The 17,056-nt window shown below is 46.3% G+C and overlaps 1 protein-coding gene across 10 annotated transcripts in view; it reads right to left on the bottom strand.

Moving 5' to 3' along the window:
- Positions 1-16,632, bottom strand: part of JADE2 (jade family PHD finger 2) — a 138,271-nt gene extending 121,639 nt beyond the window's left edge. For 4 of the 10 annotated variants that reach the window (XM_050962600.1, XM_050962595.1, XM_050962596.1 and 1 more), the window contains exons 1-2: positions 14,973-15,760; positions 3,141-3,198 (exon numbers count right to left, since the gene is read on the bottom strand). In XM_050962600.1, coding sequence (XP_050818557.1) covers positions 3,141-3,198 — 58 coding nt within the window. In that variant the 5' untranslated portion in view covers positions 14,973-15,760. The other 6 variants (XM_050962597.1, XM_050962599.1, XM_050962598.1 and 3 more) reach the window with 4 other exon arrangements.
- Between the last annotated feature and the right edge of the window lie 424 nt (positions 16,633-17,056).

Raw genomic sequence — 17,056 nt, forward strand, 5'->3', positions numbered from 1 at the left:
TACTAAGGTGGTTAAGCATTATTATTCCCCTTTTGAGACAGGGAAACAGAGGCACACAGCAGTTCAGACCAGTATTTTGAAACTCAGGAGCCTAAAGTTAGAGACTCAAACACCTATTTATGCAACTAAATAAGAGGGGCCTGATTTTCAGCAGGGCTGAACACTGTAGCTATCTTGGCTCAGCACATCCGAAATCAGATAATTTTTTAGGGGACAAAATAAGAATTTAGGGCTAAAATGTTCAAACATGGGTGCCTAAAGTTACACCCAAATCTATACTTAGACTTCAGCTGCCAAGGCTGAAAGTATTGACAAAACTGATGTCCAGATAATCCTGTCATGAAAGAGCCGGAATTAGAACTCATATCTTTTAATAATAATAATAATAACAATATATGGAGATATACCTATCGCATAGAACTGGAAGGGACCTTGAAAGGTCATCAAGCCCAGTTCCCTGCCTTCACCTGCAGGGCCAAGTACTGAGTTTGCCCCAGATCCCTAAATAGCCCCCCCCGGGATTGAATTTACAACGCTGGGTTTAACAGGCCAGTGCTCAAACCACTGAACTATCCCACTCCACTGCTGTCTGTATTTAATGCTCAAGCTTAGATGCACTCCATCAGCCCACAGCTGCACCTAGTGAAAAGTTACACTACACATTGTATTGAGGAAATAAACACAACATTCCCATCTCATTCCAGTGGCAAAACTGTCTTTACATTATTCTTAAAGGACTCTCTTTATTTTGAGTCTTGTGCAGCACCAAGCATAAGAAAAGTAATAATAAATCTTGTCCATATTGGGTAATAAATAACAACACAAACATTTAAATATAACAAAATAACAAATAATAAAATAATAATAATAATAATGACAACTCAATCTTAGCTATAGTAGCACCCCTCTATGTACCACTGTAAATACATCTTTTATATCTGGGTCCAGGGTAACTGTCAGTTATGTTTACTAAGAAATAAATGCCGTTGACAGGTTAAGCCAATGGCTGAATGGGCACATGCAGGGACAAGTCTACGTTGTATATCAACAAAATCAAACCATGCAAGAAGCTGGCAGAAACATGGCCTAACACAAAGCTTTCAAAAAAGCTTAAAGATCTAAGGCTGGTGTCAATCAGCCAATTCAATCTCTCAGTGTAAGTCAGTGAAGTCAATGGAGCGATGTTGATTTACACCAGCAAACGATTTAGCCCTTAGTTCAAAGGTCACAATCATTTGTATCCTGTAAGGTCTAGAGTTACATCAAAGTGTGCAAGAACAATGAGAAAGCAACACTCTGCTGTGCAAGGAATATCTGTCCTAAATCTCCACGGAATAATATGTCACTTGTTAAGAATGTAATAAAATACAAGCTGTATCAATAGCAAATTTTTGTCCTTGCCACTGGCAAATTCTCACTATCCTGTCTCAGGGAAGCCTTCACCTACATACCTCCCTGTGGCAGCTGCTATCAGCGGGTGCCCCTGCTGTCTCTTCCCAGGGCATCCTTGGTGGGGAACCCTGGCTTTGAAGTCAACTCTCCCACATGACTGGCTAAATCTCAGATTGTTGATTTTTAGGACACAAGAAAAGAGACATTAGCAGTCATTACTCATACCGGTAGACCTTACTCAATGAGTAGGGGTTACAAGATCTGGCTCAGAGTTTGCACTAAGAGATCAAATCAATAATTCCCACTTTACTTGCCTCAAAGCAAACTACAATGTGGTATTAAAACCATGTGAACAAAGATAATACACCAGGCAACCATCTCTTTCTGGCAAAGGCATAAAAAAGGTCACAGTTTTGTTTACAATTACGCTGCGGGAGAGCATTTGTCAACAGCTGAGATATTACCTGCTGCATAAATACCAAAGTCCAATAGAGATAAGTCCGTGTTGTTTAAAACCATGATTAAATATATGCCTTATCCCAAGAAGCCCATGGAACCTAGTTAACGCTACTGGGTTTAGTAAGCTCACTGTACAGTAACCCCCAGCATCAATACAAAATATTGACTACAAAAAAAGGGACCCTACTGCCACCGTGGTGTATAGCCCTAATTATTCCTTTGAATACTGCAATCTCCCCCACTGGTGCTGACTCCTGGGATTCCCACCATGGTCAGGGAGGTCACTTACTCTGGCTACAGCTGTGGGAACTGCAACCACCATCTATCTCATCTAACCCGCACTATAAGGACAAAATCCTGCTCGAAAAAGAACCATCAGGCCATGACTGTAATGTCAGTGGCTGAGAGTCTCCCCGTCTTCAACATTCGAACAGCCTGATTCTGCAAGGTGCCTCGCTCTCAATAAATCCCAGGCCTACTTATTTGTTCTTGTGTCTGAAACCAACAGAAATCTGTAGAGACCAGCTGAGGGTTACAATGGAGTCTCTGGGACACTATAGTTCTCCAGCAGCAGGCAATGGCACTGAAGCCAGTAGGAGTGAAGGGCATTCTGCAATTCACAAGGCTGTACCCTAAGGCCCCAATTCAGCAAAGCACTTACTCACATGCTTATACTTAAGCGTGTGCTTTAATGAGTTGCTGAATAGGGAATGAAGTGAAACACACTTATAATTAAGTATAATCTTACATGCCTTGCTGAACTGAGGTCTTAATGCCTTTTCCCCAATCTAATCCACCTCTCATGATGGGAAATCAAGGGGTTCCATTTTCACAGAGACTACAGGGAGTGCTCAATACATAGTTTCCCAATAGGAACTTTACTTTCCATCAACATGATTCCATCTGAAGCCAAATGCACACTGAGTGTAATAAAGGTGAGAAGACAGTCTGCAATGTCCTGTCTAATAAGAGCTTTGTTTTATTTGAAGTTCTGCAATCAACGCTAATTTGCAGCGCTGTCTCTCTCTCTCTCACCCAAACTGCTCACCGGAGGAGGACACTTTTATCAGATAAGACACGCCCACAACCAGACATTTAAATTGATACCAACTCGTCATAGATCAGTAATGTATTTTTGAAAATGGATCCCAGTGCACAATTTATTGTACTGAGACTACCCAGTAAATGCAGCTTTCCCAACTCCTTGCAAAGTAATTATTCAAATGCTTTCCCTGCTGGAGGTGAATCGCTCAGTTATCTTGTTCAAAGCCTAGAATTAAAGGTCTTACTGTCAGTGGTGTCTGAGTTATCACTGCTGATTGAGTACTTTCGTCGTTTCTCTTCCATCTGTAACAAAAGAAATTGAATGTTACACTTACTGTTCAGGAAACTCATCACTGTACCAAATCACTGTTATCTCTGAATATCCACGCATCATGTTAACCCAGTCACACTAGCAAATACTTACCCTAATGACTGAGAAGTATGAGGGGTGGGGGGGAGGGTTAAAGAATGTAAAACAGCACCGAGTCCCTACTTCACAAAACTTTAAGGATGGCAAAATTTCTCTCCTGAGTTTCTCTGCTGGTAGGAGGTAAGGATGTGATCGCATTTTTGTCACTCTGCTCTGTACAGCAATTTGCCTAATGCCCATTCAAGTCTGGCATCCAAATGCACTAGTGAAGAATGTTCCTCACTACAGCATAGAGAACCCCTGGAAAGCTGCCTTAAAGACTGGAATACAGAGGTACTGAATTAAGCAGCAGTCGCTTGTCAAATATGGCAATAGATGGCCAGTGAACTACAGGATTGAGCTATAATGTTAAGAAAGAAATGGATCTTTGCACTTTGAATAGGATCCTGAGGTGAAATCTGGGCTCCACTGAAGTCAACAGGAGTTTTGCCTTTGACTTCAGAGGAGCCAGGATGTCACCCTCTGACTCATCTTCCCACTTGCCCACTCAGCCAATATCCGTTTAACTTAGACTTCACATGTGCCTGTCAAATAATAGTTGCATTTCATACAAACCTGAAATATACTTCCCAAAACACAGACCTCCTACTAACCTTTCCATAACACCGGTGTAACCTTCATCAAGGCCTCCATTTCAACCCCAGACCCATCCCGGCAAAGCCTGTGAGAACAAGTGAGTCTTGCATCATGTCTCAAAGGTCACAAAATCCAGTCTCCAGCAAATCAAGGTGGGAAGCCAGCTTGGGAGAGCTGAACCCCTCACCAAGAACACCCTACCACCAGTCCCCTCCCAGGTCTGTTAATCATCCTACATCACCACTGCTGAGGAATAACATGATGTGACAGGTCTCTAGGAGACATGACCCAAGCCAATAAACTTCACCTGTATATCAAATGAAAGCAGGGGTAGCTCGCAGAGCACAGGTGTAGTGTGAAAAACAATGCCTAAAAAACCATGGTTCCTTCTACTCCTCATATTCTCTCCCCTCTCCACCTACTAGTTTGTGGGGGATGGGGAAGAACTGGGTGCTCAGCCTTGGCTGAGCTGCCACACCATGTGCTAACTGCAATTTCCCCAGAGGATTTGAAGGGGTGGCCTCCTGTACTGCCCAGTTTAGCAATCCACTGTCTGGGCGCTATCAGCATAATACAAGAGATGTTCCCTCTTCTGCTGCTGACTCGCTTTGTGACCTCGGACAAGTCACAGAATTGACTAAAGTCAATGGGAGTGGTGAACGCTTAGTAGTCCTGACAATCAGATCCTAGGAGTCTAACATTGGACGCACAAAAACTGAAGCACCCAAGACTAAGAAACGCTTTAAAATAATTAGCCTCTCTGTGCCTCAGTTTCCCAATCTGTAAAATGTGGATAACGGTACTTCCCTACCTCTGCACAGAGGTTTGAGAGCTACAGAGGAAAAGTGATGTCTTATTAACTAATCTAAATTATATTATGGGATGTGGGCAGACATTTCATATGTTATGTACATATATGTATATATACACATGCACGCACACACGCACACTCTCATGGCATTCCTCTCAGTAATGTATTTTTCCTAAGAAGGCTAAGGGGCACTTAGATTGCACTTACCCCCCTTTTTCCTAAAATCTTAGAAGGAAAAGGAGAATAAAACATTTGTATGTATTTTGTGTGTGATTTAATCAGAGTAGCTATTAACAACAAACCACACTTGATAGCACGCCATAGCATGCCATTTTTCCCTCGGAGAATATGAGATACCCACCAATACCTCAACATATAAAATCCTAGCAATGTCTTTATTTCTCAGTACATGTGCAATGTTTTATCTCAGCATTATAAGGGATAATACTACAAAGTAACATAAACATTTTAACTATCAGTGTTGTAGTAAAACATTGTGCTGTCAAAACATGATTAAAAATGTTCCTTGAGAATATGGCAATATCAATACTTGGAGTGATTCAAGAGGAAACAGATGTTATTAAACCAGCCTTGTACTTACAAGCCATTAGATTTTGCTTGGGGAAAGAGATATTAAAGATGGATTTAACAACAGTTTACTTATCCTTAGTGGAAATTCCAGTTGGACATTTTCAACTGGTTCCTATTGGTTCCAACTGGCACACAGGAATTTGGAGCACAATGACTGGGCTTCTGATTGACTGACTCCTGGGGCTAATTCTTCATACAACTGAAACAAATATAGGCTAGTAGAATGAAATAGAGAGCCATGGAAACCAAAGGATTCTAGTAATGCCCAATGGAATTTCCAGTAGAGCACCGAGGCACGTGTCATCCATCTAAGGTTCTCCTGGAAAACATGATAGTATCATTGACTCCTAAGGCCTTCACCCAAGGGAAGAAGGATGGTTATGTGATCAAGGCACAGGCGTGGGAGTCAAGTGACTATGACTAATTTCTGCCCTGGCATACTCTGCTGAAACTCCACTGATTTCACCCACACTGAATTTGGCCCCTCAGTCCTGTTCCCAGCTGTTCTACAGACTTCCTGAGTGACCTTAGACAAGTCACTTCTCTATAACTCATTTTTCTCACCTTTAAATAAGGCCCTGCCCCAAGAAGTGAGGAGGCTAACTTTAATTTATGTTTGTAAAGTGCTTTGAGATCCTTGGATGGGAGCCATTATAGAAGGGCAAACATTATTCTGTTAAGGCAATAATGCAGACATTCCACACACATCTCTCCCATCAAAATCCATGTGAATTCTAAATACAGAACGACTACAGGATCAGTATATTAATACTGTTTTACATTTACACAGCATCTTTCATTCCAAAGTGATTTGCACAGCATGGGTAAACTCCTGGTTCTATATAAATCAATTGTTTTGCCACTGACTTGAGTGAAGCCAGGATTGCACCCTCTAAAACAAATTCTGCTCTACAGAATTCTGCTTTAAATCTGGATTAACTCCATTGATTTGAACAGAATCTGGCCATACAGACATACAGTGCAATTGAAATGCCTCCAGATCTTGGGAGGATGAAGACAGCCAGCTGATGCACAATGCACTGCACAAGTGAAGGGAGAGGACGTTTTGGCCCAGGGCACTGGACCAGTCACAGCTCTTAGGAAAAATGTTGCAGGGTCCTTAATTTCCATGCAGAACAGAAAGGACACTGCTTTCTTAATGTCTTGTCTGAAAGCCTCTACGCAGTGAAGTGGATAGCACTTGATTCATTAATCTTGGAGGAATAAATAGCTGAGTCAACTCTACCAGAATTTGAATATGTGATTCCAGGGAATCTCAGTGGCCCCAACCTGCTGATTAGATCACTGAGCCACCCCTCAGGCATCCTACGTAACAATGCAGGGAGCTACATTCCTTGCATTCCTTTAGTTATGTCATCATCTCTAGCAGAGAAAACACAGACCTTTAAGAGTCTGGACTCAAGCCTTGCCTGGTCTGTGAAAGAAGTTTTCACAGCCCATTTGGTTTGAAAACATACTACTGGGTAATTTTTTAAGTCCACACACATATGTGACACTTCAAAAATAATCTTGATTCATGTTTTAATTTCATTTCTCCTTTAATTGACCTTTTCCATAGAGAGGATCTTTATCAAAATCATAAAAAAATGGGGAAAAAATAATGCTCTTAAAGGTCACTGTCAGGTCATATTTAGCCCAAAATTTTGGTTTTAAAGAAGCAAAGACCATTAGAAAGGCTTTTACCAGGCTTTGGGGGGCATTCACAAATGAAATACTTTTTGACTAACTCTTTACTCTTCATATCCTCTGGGAAATCCATTGGCACATCTTAGCTCACTGGGCAGAGATTCTGCTCTGGCATAACAAATGCATCCCTTTTCCAAAATGCACTCTCTCACTCTGTGGCATCACAGGTACCTGGGGTTGCAGTGTAACATTTGGTATCTGTGATGTGCTAGAATAAAGCATTCTGGGATATTGTAGGTGAAGCGGAAATGCTAGAAGACTTCACATATGTCTGTGACGAGCGGTTCCACGGACCATGGGGGCCACAGCACAAAAATCTGCCTGTACTCCCCTCTGGTTTCAGCTTTACAGTTCATACTCAAGCACAGAACCATGGCCTAACAATGCCCCGATACAAAATACAGTTACTTTCCCAAAAAATGCATTCCAAGCAAGCAATTTCTGAGATCACCTCTACAGCAGCTCACTAAGGAGCATGAATAAAATAAGATGCTAATATAATTTTGGCTGGAAAGGTCTCTCCTATAGAGGCACTCTTTAACATGAAAGACAGAATTATATAGCAAACTCTATTCGCAAATTCCTAAAGCACTTTAATGTGACTGGAGCCCCTATATTAAACTCTAATTAATCTACATATGTTCTCTGGAGAGAAAATTACAGTAAAATATTATTTGGTCATCATATATCCCTGGTTTGTTTGGGGGGGGGGGAGGGGGAGGTATGCCTATCCTAAGACCTTCCCTTGTGCGCCTAGCTTCCCCTCTCCAACAACTTCTTATGTTGTGTGATGGTTGTGAAAAACACATTGAATTCTGTGTTTTCTTCCTAAATTGCAATGGAAGCTGTGAGAAACCACTTCCCTGTTTGATACTAACATAAGGAAACAGAAATACAAATAGAGAGCAGTGGCCCCAGTGGTAACTTAGGAAACTTTTTTCCAAATTAATTACTTTCTTGTAACAACTCATGGTACTGCCATTCCATTTTTGTGAATTAGAAGAATGGGGCAGGTCACTGTGTTTTCCCTTTTGTGTTAACTGTTTATTTTCCTTACCCTGAGGTCTGTAAGACAGGCAATTAGACAGGTATAACATACAGAGAAGAGGCTAGCGAGGCTTCAGATGTTATACTGTCACAGGCTCATTCATCTTCATCGGACTGTGACATACATTTTACCTTTACACTTTTGGAGCCAAATCCTACAGGACTCAATCATTATTCAGACAAAACTCCCATGAACTCCAATGCGGTTTTTGCATTTGGTATATTTAGATGGCTTTATGATAACAAGAGAACAAACTTTTCAGTTAAGGGGCAGAATTTGCTGTGCAAAAATGCCACAGGTCAAATTCAACCCTGACACGACTAAGAGCAGCTCCTAAGGTTTCAATGGATGTTACGCTTCCCACTTACACCACGGCTGAATTAGCTTCACATGGTTAACAAATCTCTACAGAGCATTATTAAATCCTGGCAAGGAAATATACACACTGGGCCCAATCCCCCTGATTCTGCTGGTAAATCATCGAGGCATGTGTGATGCAGTGGCCTCACTCCAGGACAGAGGGGATTAACCCACCTTGGGAGCTCAGCTAACCAAGCTCCGCCCCACACACAGGACATAGGGGGGTGAGACAGAAAGTACAAGAGCAGGGCCCTGCACTTGCAACTCAGTTGGGGTTAGGCCAGGGAAGGAGACAGATGTCCTTCCCAGGGCACCAAAGTGCCAGCAGAACCCTCAACCAGCTGTGGCAGATGATGGTCCCCCTGAGACGGCCTGGGAGAAGATCAGGCAGAGGAGAATGTGAAACACCTGAGTAAAGAAACATCTGACTATGAGACGGTGACCCAGAGAGGAAGCAGAGAGTGAGCCTCTCGACCTGGAGAGGAGGAACCAGGACTCAGCAGCCGTGGAGCAGCCTCACGAGCCACTGGTAGGAAGTAGCCTACGGAAATGAGATATTGACTCAGTTGTGCTGCTGGGAGACAAGGTAGCTACTCCACGCTTCCCTGCCAACTCTGTGGCGGGACCACCCATCACTTCTAGGGCCCTGGGCTGGGACCTGGTGGAGAGGGGCAGGCCCAGATCCCCCTGCTCCCAGCCCTTCACTCGGGGTTGAATGAGCCCTTGGCTGTTTATCTGTTTAGCCCTTGGGCAGGAAGCCTGAGCCACGGTCTGCTTACGGGCTTAGCCCCAGGTAAGAGGCTTGAGCTACCACCTACCCAGTGACCCGGCTGCAAACAAGCATGCCTGACTGACCCACCCGGCATTAGCACCAATTCCCTGTTGCCCTGGCCCTGAAACCCAAGGAACCTTAAATGTTCAGAGAAATGAGAATGCCTTGGTATCTAGGCTGCTCCTGGTCAATTTCCTGCTTTTTAGGTCCTGGTGGAAAAGTCTGGCTGGGGAGGCAGGTCTTCATTAGCTAGGAGGTGCTTTAAAAGGGTCAGGGCAGAGAAGCAGAGACTTGAGACAGCTAGAGGTTATTCCTAGGAGACAGGAAAGGGAAGGCTGATGCACACAGCTTTGTGAAGGGGACAAGAAGGCAGAGGGGATCTTCCATTATCATTAGGGACAAGAAGAGGGCTAGGAGAGGGGGAAGAGGAAGAGAGAGATCAGGGTCTCGGGCAGCTGGGTGCTGAGGAACAAGAGGGGGACAGCCAGCGTCTACGGGATGTGAATGCAGGGAGGGCTGGTCAGTGGAAAGGAGAGGGAAGTTAAGAGCCAGGGGGACCATGGATCAGCTCCATTGACTATCCCTACTAACATCCCAGTAGTTCACTGCTTCTATTTTAGATGCTGTGATTCATTACATATATTTTAAGCTAGGATTTGTACCCTATGTGCTGCCTTCTGGCCAGCTCTCACTTCAATTAAGACACTTGCTATGTTAATTAGGGAAAAAATATTGCCCTCTGGTCCCCTCTTCCACAGCCCTCCCCAGACCTTTCCACCTCTGCCCAGCGCTGCAAACCACTCACAACACCTGCTCTGATGGGAAGCCTGGAGCTTGCCAGCACAGTTGCAAAGTGTCTGTAGCTGGCCTGAGACAGGATGGGTCCCAGCTTGCTAGCTCTCCTGGGCAGGCTTCGAATAAGAAGCCTCAATTGGATTTTAATGCTGCCCTTTTCTGGGGATGAATGCACCATCTGCAGCAGCGTCCCCACAGGCATGGGTAGTGTCATGCAGCACCCCACTGCATCCGGAGTGGTGAATCTGATCTGACCCATTAATTTCTGTGTGGGTTGCAATCAATTTCAATGTGTTAGAGCAAAGGGCATCTAAGGTGTCTCAGTAAAAGACAAGCGTCCTTGTTCTTCTCTGCAGTAAGCTCTGCTTGCTGTCTTGGTTCCTGGAGCAAATTTTAATCTCATTTAAATTTAAAACAAAACAAGTCCCGCTCATTTCCTCTGCTTTGCATTTTTTCCATATCTAGTAGGGGATTTTTTTTCTTTATTACTCATATTTATGACTTGACTTTCCTTTTCTTTTATTTTCATCCTCTCATTAATCAGCTCTCTCCACATGTTTAAATCCATCATGGACATCAGAGAGGTTACTCTGGACACGAAGAGAGTGTCACATACTGAAAATTCGTTATGCACTGTACCTATTGGGTTTCTGGGAACTAGGCGAGCGGCAGCCCGCTGACTGCTAAAGGATCTCCCCCCAGCCTAAGGGGAGGATCTACAGGACCTCAGAACCCCACTGATTCCGGGGGACAACTAATAAAAGAACAGGGACAGGAGTGCGGTCAAAGGGTCATAAGAAGGGAGCCTGATGGGGACACCGAGCAGAGAACCCCAACAGCGCCCACTGCTCCTTGAAGGTGTCAAGGGAGCCAGTGGACGCCGCCCAGAGGAACTCTGCCCAGATGCGTGAACGGTTATGCATTGTACCTATCGGGTGTCCGGGAAGTGGGCGGGCAAAGCCCACCCACTGCTAAAGGATCCCCCCCAGCCTAAGGGGGGGACCCACAGGACCACAGAACCCACTGAGTTCGGGGGACAACTAATAAAAGAACAGGGACAGGAGTGAGGTCAAAGGGTCATAAGAAGGGAACCTGACGGGGACACCGAGCAGAGAACCCCAACAGCGCCCACTGCTCCTTGAAGGCGTCAAGGGAGCCAGTGGACGCCGCCCAGAGGAACTCTGCCCAGATGCGTGAACGGTTATGCATTGTAGCAGGGTGGTCACCTGCTCCTGCCCTGAAAGGGCTTGAAGCCAGCCCTGAGAGAGGGCTGGGGCTGCAGGCTAAAGGCTCACTGATTGGAGAAGCAGCCGCAGCTGGGCCACGCCCCAATCAGACTGCAGCTGGCCCTATAAAAGCCAGTGAAGCCAGGAGCTGAGAGGATTCTCCTTCTAGTTCTTGAGAGAGAAGGGCCTGGCTGCCTGGGAGCTGAGAAAGAGTACCTAAAGTGGAGCAGGGCTGGTGGAAGACTAGAGGAGCTGGGGAAGCCCCAGCTTGGAAACCCCCAGGCTGAAGGCCTTGTTAAAGGCCAGAAAGGGTACTGGGGTTGCGGAGGGGCAGCCCAAGGATACGCAGAGGCAGCAGGTCCAAACCCCCCTTGCTGGTGATGAGTGGCATTTATACTTCAGTCTGCCCCAGTGAACAGGGGCTAGATCAAGACTGGCAGTAGCCATAGTCTGAGGTGAGGTGGGGATAGAGGGTGGGGGTTCCCCAGGGAGGGGAGACCCAGATCTGTGGGGGTACTGCCAGGGGGCAGCACCTTGGCCTGAAAGGGGCACCGGGGTCCAAGAGGGACTCAGGCCCAGCAGCAAATGGGACACCGGCCTGCAGAGGGTGCTCTGGAGGCTGGAAACACTAATTCCCCGGATGACCAGGAGGAGGTGCTGCACGGGTGAGTCCCACCTTGTGACATGCACAAATACAGAGAAAAAAGTAAATGAGGATGGGCACTGCATGCTGTGCACAGAATCAATGGCTCTGTCCTGCGTGTTCCTGGGCACTCTTAACTCAGGGCACTCAGAACCTCAGAACATGCCAAAAATCCCACAGGGTCAAATCCTATTGAACTGGCAGTTTGAGGACCACATGTCAGGCAACTTTCAGAGCTTGGTGTCAAATGCTCTATTAGCAGAATCACAAATGAATTAAATTAATTTCATCTCCCTGCCTATAACACTTAACTCAGTTTCTGGACATAGCCTTGATTTTCAGAAACCCATCTGATCTTTCCTACTAAAAAACAAACGTAACCTTTTTGCAAACTATTTTTAGTTCTAGCTCACAATTACTTTAACCTCAATGGCTAATAAATGCTTAAAGGTCAAACACAGTTCCTAAAACCAAGGCTTTTTACCATAAGGGAGAGGCTGAGCACCACCTTATGTGGAGCCAAATCCTCATTTCCAAAGATCTCATTGGTAAGGGGGATCCAGATTTAAAACAGTAATTGCATTATTTGTAAGGATAGCTGGTGTGGGGGAAAGGAAGAAAACGAATTGGCTTGGTATTTGGAAAGAGCATCTTGCCAGGTAGTTTGAGATTTGCACTTGCTGTTCAAAAGATTAATGGGACTTAGGGGCACACAGGGGTCTTTCCACAATTGCACCTGAACCTGAAATCCAGTAGCTTTTGCACCTTGCAAAAGCAGTTCCCAACTTCTCACACTATTTCACTCTGAAAGCACCTTTCAAGGAGGGGAGTTGACAGATGGATTCACTGTCATTTGAAAAGGTAATTAGCTCCAAATTAAATGTAAACCCAGTTCCTAAAATTAAAATCCAATTAGATGCTCCATCAAAGAGACACCAAATTGTTAAAAAGTATGGTCAAGATTGTGCAAGTAGGAGGCAAGTGCTGATCATTAAATGATCCCTCAGAGACAGTGGCCAGTCACTCAAGAGGGAACTAGACCTAGGGCTCACTCCTATTTCTATGTGCACATGGGATACAAGGGAGCAGGGTACTTGCTTTGCAAAACAAACATTGCAGAAGATGCTATCTTGGATGCATTTTGCTTCCCCCTAGAGGAAGGGAAAGAGGAGAACAAGTCGGCAAAACCTAGCATGAAACGGAGGGGGGAGTAGACAAACCAGTGAAACAGAAAGAGGAAGATAGGAGATCAGTAAAAGAATGAAACCAGGTAAACACCAGGGGGCCAGTGAGATGCTGGCAGGAAAACAGTGGGCATCATGAGGCCAGTGGGAGACTATGGGTCTCTCTCTAGCAGGGAAGGGTAGACATGTAGTGCAGCCCTGAGAAGGGCTATAAGAGACTGGGTGTGAGAATTAGGGCAAGCCAGTGGGAGCATGTATGTGTAGAAGTGATTGGAGCATGGAAGAGTGAAGATGACAGTGAGATAATGAGATACAGAGAAAGGTGGGGGCAGGGGGACTGTATCAGAGCAGGAGGAGAAGGGCTGTATTCATGTGCCCAGATCGGGAAAAAAAAACCCAAGGTGAGAAGGACATTTTGGAGGCTATGTCTCTCCCCAGCAAATGGAGAGAGAAGAGGGATTGTATGCGAAGGAGAGCAGAGGGGATGAGGGAATATTTGTTGCTCAATGTCAGGATTTCTTGTTCCCATCTTTGCTTAAAGAGATTCCCTCAAATGCTGCTGAATGAATCTCCTGGAAGAAAGACGTGACCCTTGCAGAAAACAAACAGGAGGGGCTGCTGGCAAGGGAGACTGTGCATGAGAGATGGGCACCTGCCAGAAGGAGAGGGGCAATGACAGACAGAGATGGGGAAGAAGGAGGCAGGAGGGAGAAGGGAATGGGGGGATGTGAGCCAGCAAGAGAGCTGCAGGCAAGAGGGATGAAGCTGGGGGACAGGAGAATAGGAAAGAGAATGGATACAAATCCAGGAAGAGAGGAAAGGGATGCAAGAGAGGCAGCCAGGGAGGATGGACAGCATTGCACGGAGCAGAGGGGCTGGACGGAGGAGTCTCCCTAAGAAGACTGGAATGGAGGGGATGAGAAAGCGAGAGGAAGGACGGACCGCAGGAGCGAGCAGAGCGGAGGGGTGTGAGGGAATGCACGGGAGCAGGAAGGAAGGAGGGATGAGCGAGGGAGCGGAGACTGGCTCGGGGGTGGGCAGGCAGAGATGGAGAGGAGAGGATGAGACGCCCCCAGAGGAGTCCGCCGGGAGCCGTGAGAGTTTGAGAAGGTAAACAACAGCCATGCCCCCTACAGTCCTGTCCCCAACGTGCAGCCGGCCTGCCGCGGCCGCTGCCTGTACATTTCCATTCCCAAACCTCGCCGTGCCCCCAGCAGCGCGCGTCTCTCGCTCGCTGGCCCTCCCCCACCCGCTACAGCAGGGCTGCAAACCCGGAGCGCCCAGGGAGCTCAGCCCCGGGCTCCGCCACCCGTGCCAGCGGGGCGAACGCTGCCCGCCCCTCCGCTCCCCGCTGCATTGTTTGGGGCCGTGCACGATTTGGCAGGGACCTGGCAGCCCCAGCACGTGAGAGGAGCGGATCATGTGCACCAGCTCCAAGAATTGCAAGGCTCCAAAACGTGCTGCGTATCAACAAAATGAAACTCGTGTCTCTCCCTTGCTGGGCTGCCCTCGCTGCCTCCTGTGGCACATTTCACACCCCTCTCCCGACTCAAAGCACCCGGATCCCTGTGGACCCTGATGCCTGGCTGCTTTGCCCGTTGCAACAATAAACGGTGCTGTTTTCCCCCTCCCCAACCCAGAGGCGGTTTGGGGTGAGCTCTGCCGCAGTCATTAATTTGGAAAATAAAAAAAAACCATCTGCGCCGACCCTTTAAAAGTTCTTGTTTACATTCCTGCTGCTTCCTTTTTACTCTTTAAAACATGAGTGACCAACATGCGCAATCGATCTGGGTAAAATGCTGCACATTTTCCCCTTCCTTCCTAGCAGTCAGCCCAGCGAAATGGAAAGAAAAAAAAAAAAGCCAGAGAGATGCAAAATAAAGATCAGCTGCAAATTAAAGCAATCCAAAATGCAATCCTCCTTCATCCTTTACCTTTGCCGGGAGAGTGTCCTCAAAGAGTTGAGACTGTCCCTCAGGTTACAAAAGAGGAGTGTGGAGAGGGGGCGGGGGGGATGCTCCAGCGATTGAAACGATCAGGAAAGCCCCTTTGCACGATCAATCTGGTATCATTGCGAAGGGGGGGGGAATAACCCCCCTGCTGGATCCGAAGATGACACCCTCCTCTTAGGAGTGGATACAAAGTAACTCCATAGATGCGAACCCAAAAGAATTGCTTCCAGCCGAGATGGCCGCTCTGTGCACGATCCAGCCCTATATGCGTGTTTCTGTTTCTTTTTTAACCCAGACTTCCTTAGGATCTCTTTGCAACAACGACCAATTCTTCTGCTGACCTTTTTATTTGGGGAGGGGGGCAGGTGGGAGGACCAGAAAAGTGACTTTTTAAATTATTAGTATGATCAAGAATGATTTTCACTTCCCCCAAAATCTTTCTTCAATTTCTTTTTTTCTTGTTTGTTGTTTCTTCCTGGGCAGCAGCAGGTCCAGGTGCAGCAGACATGGGTCCCATCTCTGGTTGTGTTTGTGCATGTGTTGTCTTGTTGCCCCTCCCCCCCGGCCCCCCTTTGCTGTTCACCTCCCCCCGATGCGTTGGGTCCCCATCTCTCTTTTGCTCTGGGTAGAGGCAAGCAGCGGGGTCGGGTTGCTCACACACACTGTACAAGTCTGATCAGGTCGCTTTCGCAATGATCCCCAGCCGCGTACACGCACACACATACACACACCACAACACCCTCAGCAGCAGCCGTGGAACGCACACACTTCTTTACCTCCTCTCCCCCCTCCGCTTCACTCCCCCTCTCTTCTCCGAGCTACGGGCACGGGCGTACGCTGGGCTGCTGCTGCTGCTGCAACCTTAAAAAAATAAGCTTATACTTAAAAAAAATCTTTTGGCGCCATATTAATGACGTACTTAAAATTTGCCATTTCTCCTGCGTCAAAAAGACGTTTCTTGCAAATAACAGATTCTGGGCAAGGCGGAAAGAGGGACTCAGAAAATCCTGCAGGAGACCCTCGTGAGGGGCAAAAAGGGGCTTGCACTGCCCAGAAGTGCCAGCTGGGTGGGGATGGGGGAGGACGGTAAGATCAGGATAAAAATGCAGTCGAAGGCTATTCCTCTAGACAAACAAACTTCGTTGGGTAGCTGGGGGCGGTGACGATGAGGGTATTTGAAATACCACCGCTTCAAGAAACGGGATTTTCCCCCTTGTTATTATTTTGATCACTTCTGGAGAAGGCTTCGGGGGAGGGGCCCTGAAATGCTGGATTTGTTTTTTTTAGCAGTCGCAACGAGGGGAAGGAGTTGAAAAGAAAACACTCTATTCAGATGCTGTCCTAGTTGCTGAACAGTTTGGTTTCTTAGGGCTGTTTCTCCAACACACCCACATCCTCTGCCCCCCCCCCCAGCCGCTAACATATAAAGGGTTAAAAATGCAAAAAAACTTTGCACAGTTTTCCAAGAAAGGAGGGCAGACAGCTCTCCCTTGTTCTCAGTGTGACCTTGTCATGCACAAAAAATGCACTTCAATGGGTTACTGATTTCTCGAAGCGTTTGTTGCTATTGCTTTTGCTCTGCCTTTCTATTTTCTGTGGTGGTGGCCGCAGCTGGAGCTTGATCCAGTATCTAGCTGGCCACACCCACCGCTGGCTGCTTGAACTAGACACCTACTCTGTGGGAAGAACAGTTATTTCTATGCAGTGAGGGATCTTGGGTGGAGGGGAGGAAGTGGGGGGAGGAGGTGCCCAACCTTCCTAAACTGTCTGGTTGTTTAAGGCAGTTTATGCTCATTTTTCCCCTCAAATGGAGACCTTTCTTCAAAATATACACTGCAGTTTGGTTAGGTTTTTCATAGACAGTGGCTGCTCCCTCATTATTTCATCTTGTTTATGATTGTGCATAGATCCTGTCAAATAGTTTAGAGATGCTTTACAATTCCAAAGAGGAAAGATGAACATTCAAATTAAGGTATTTTTTGAAAAGCTGCTATTAAAATATGGAACTGATCGTTTTAAACTAAAAAGTTTCACTAATCTACAGGAACAGTCAAACACCACTACAG

The sequence above is a fragment of the Gopherus flavomarginatus genome, chromosome 7 (genome assembly GCF_025201925.1).
Source record: "Gopherus flavomarginatus isolate rGopFla2 chromosome 7, rGopFla2.mat.asm, whole genome shotgun sequence".
Taxonomy (NCBI): Eukaryota; Metazoa; Chordata; order Testudines; family Testudinidae; genus Gopherus; species Gopherus flavomarginatus.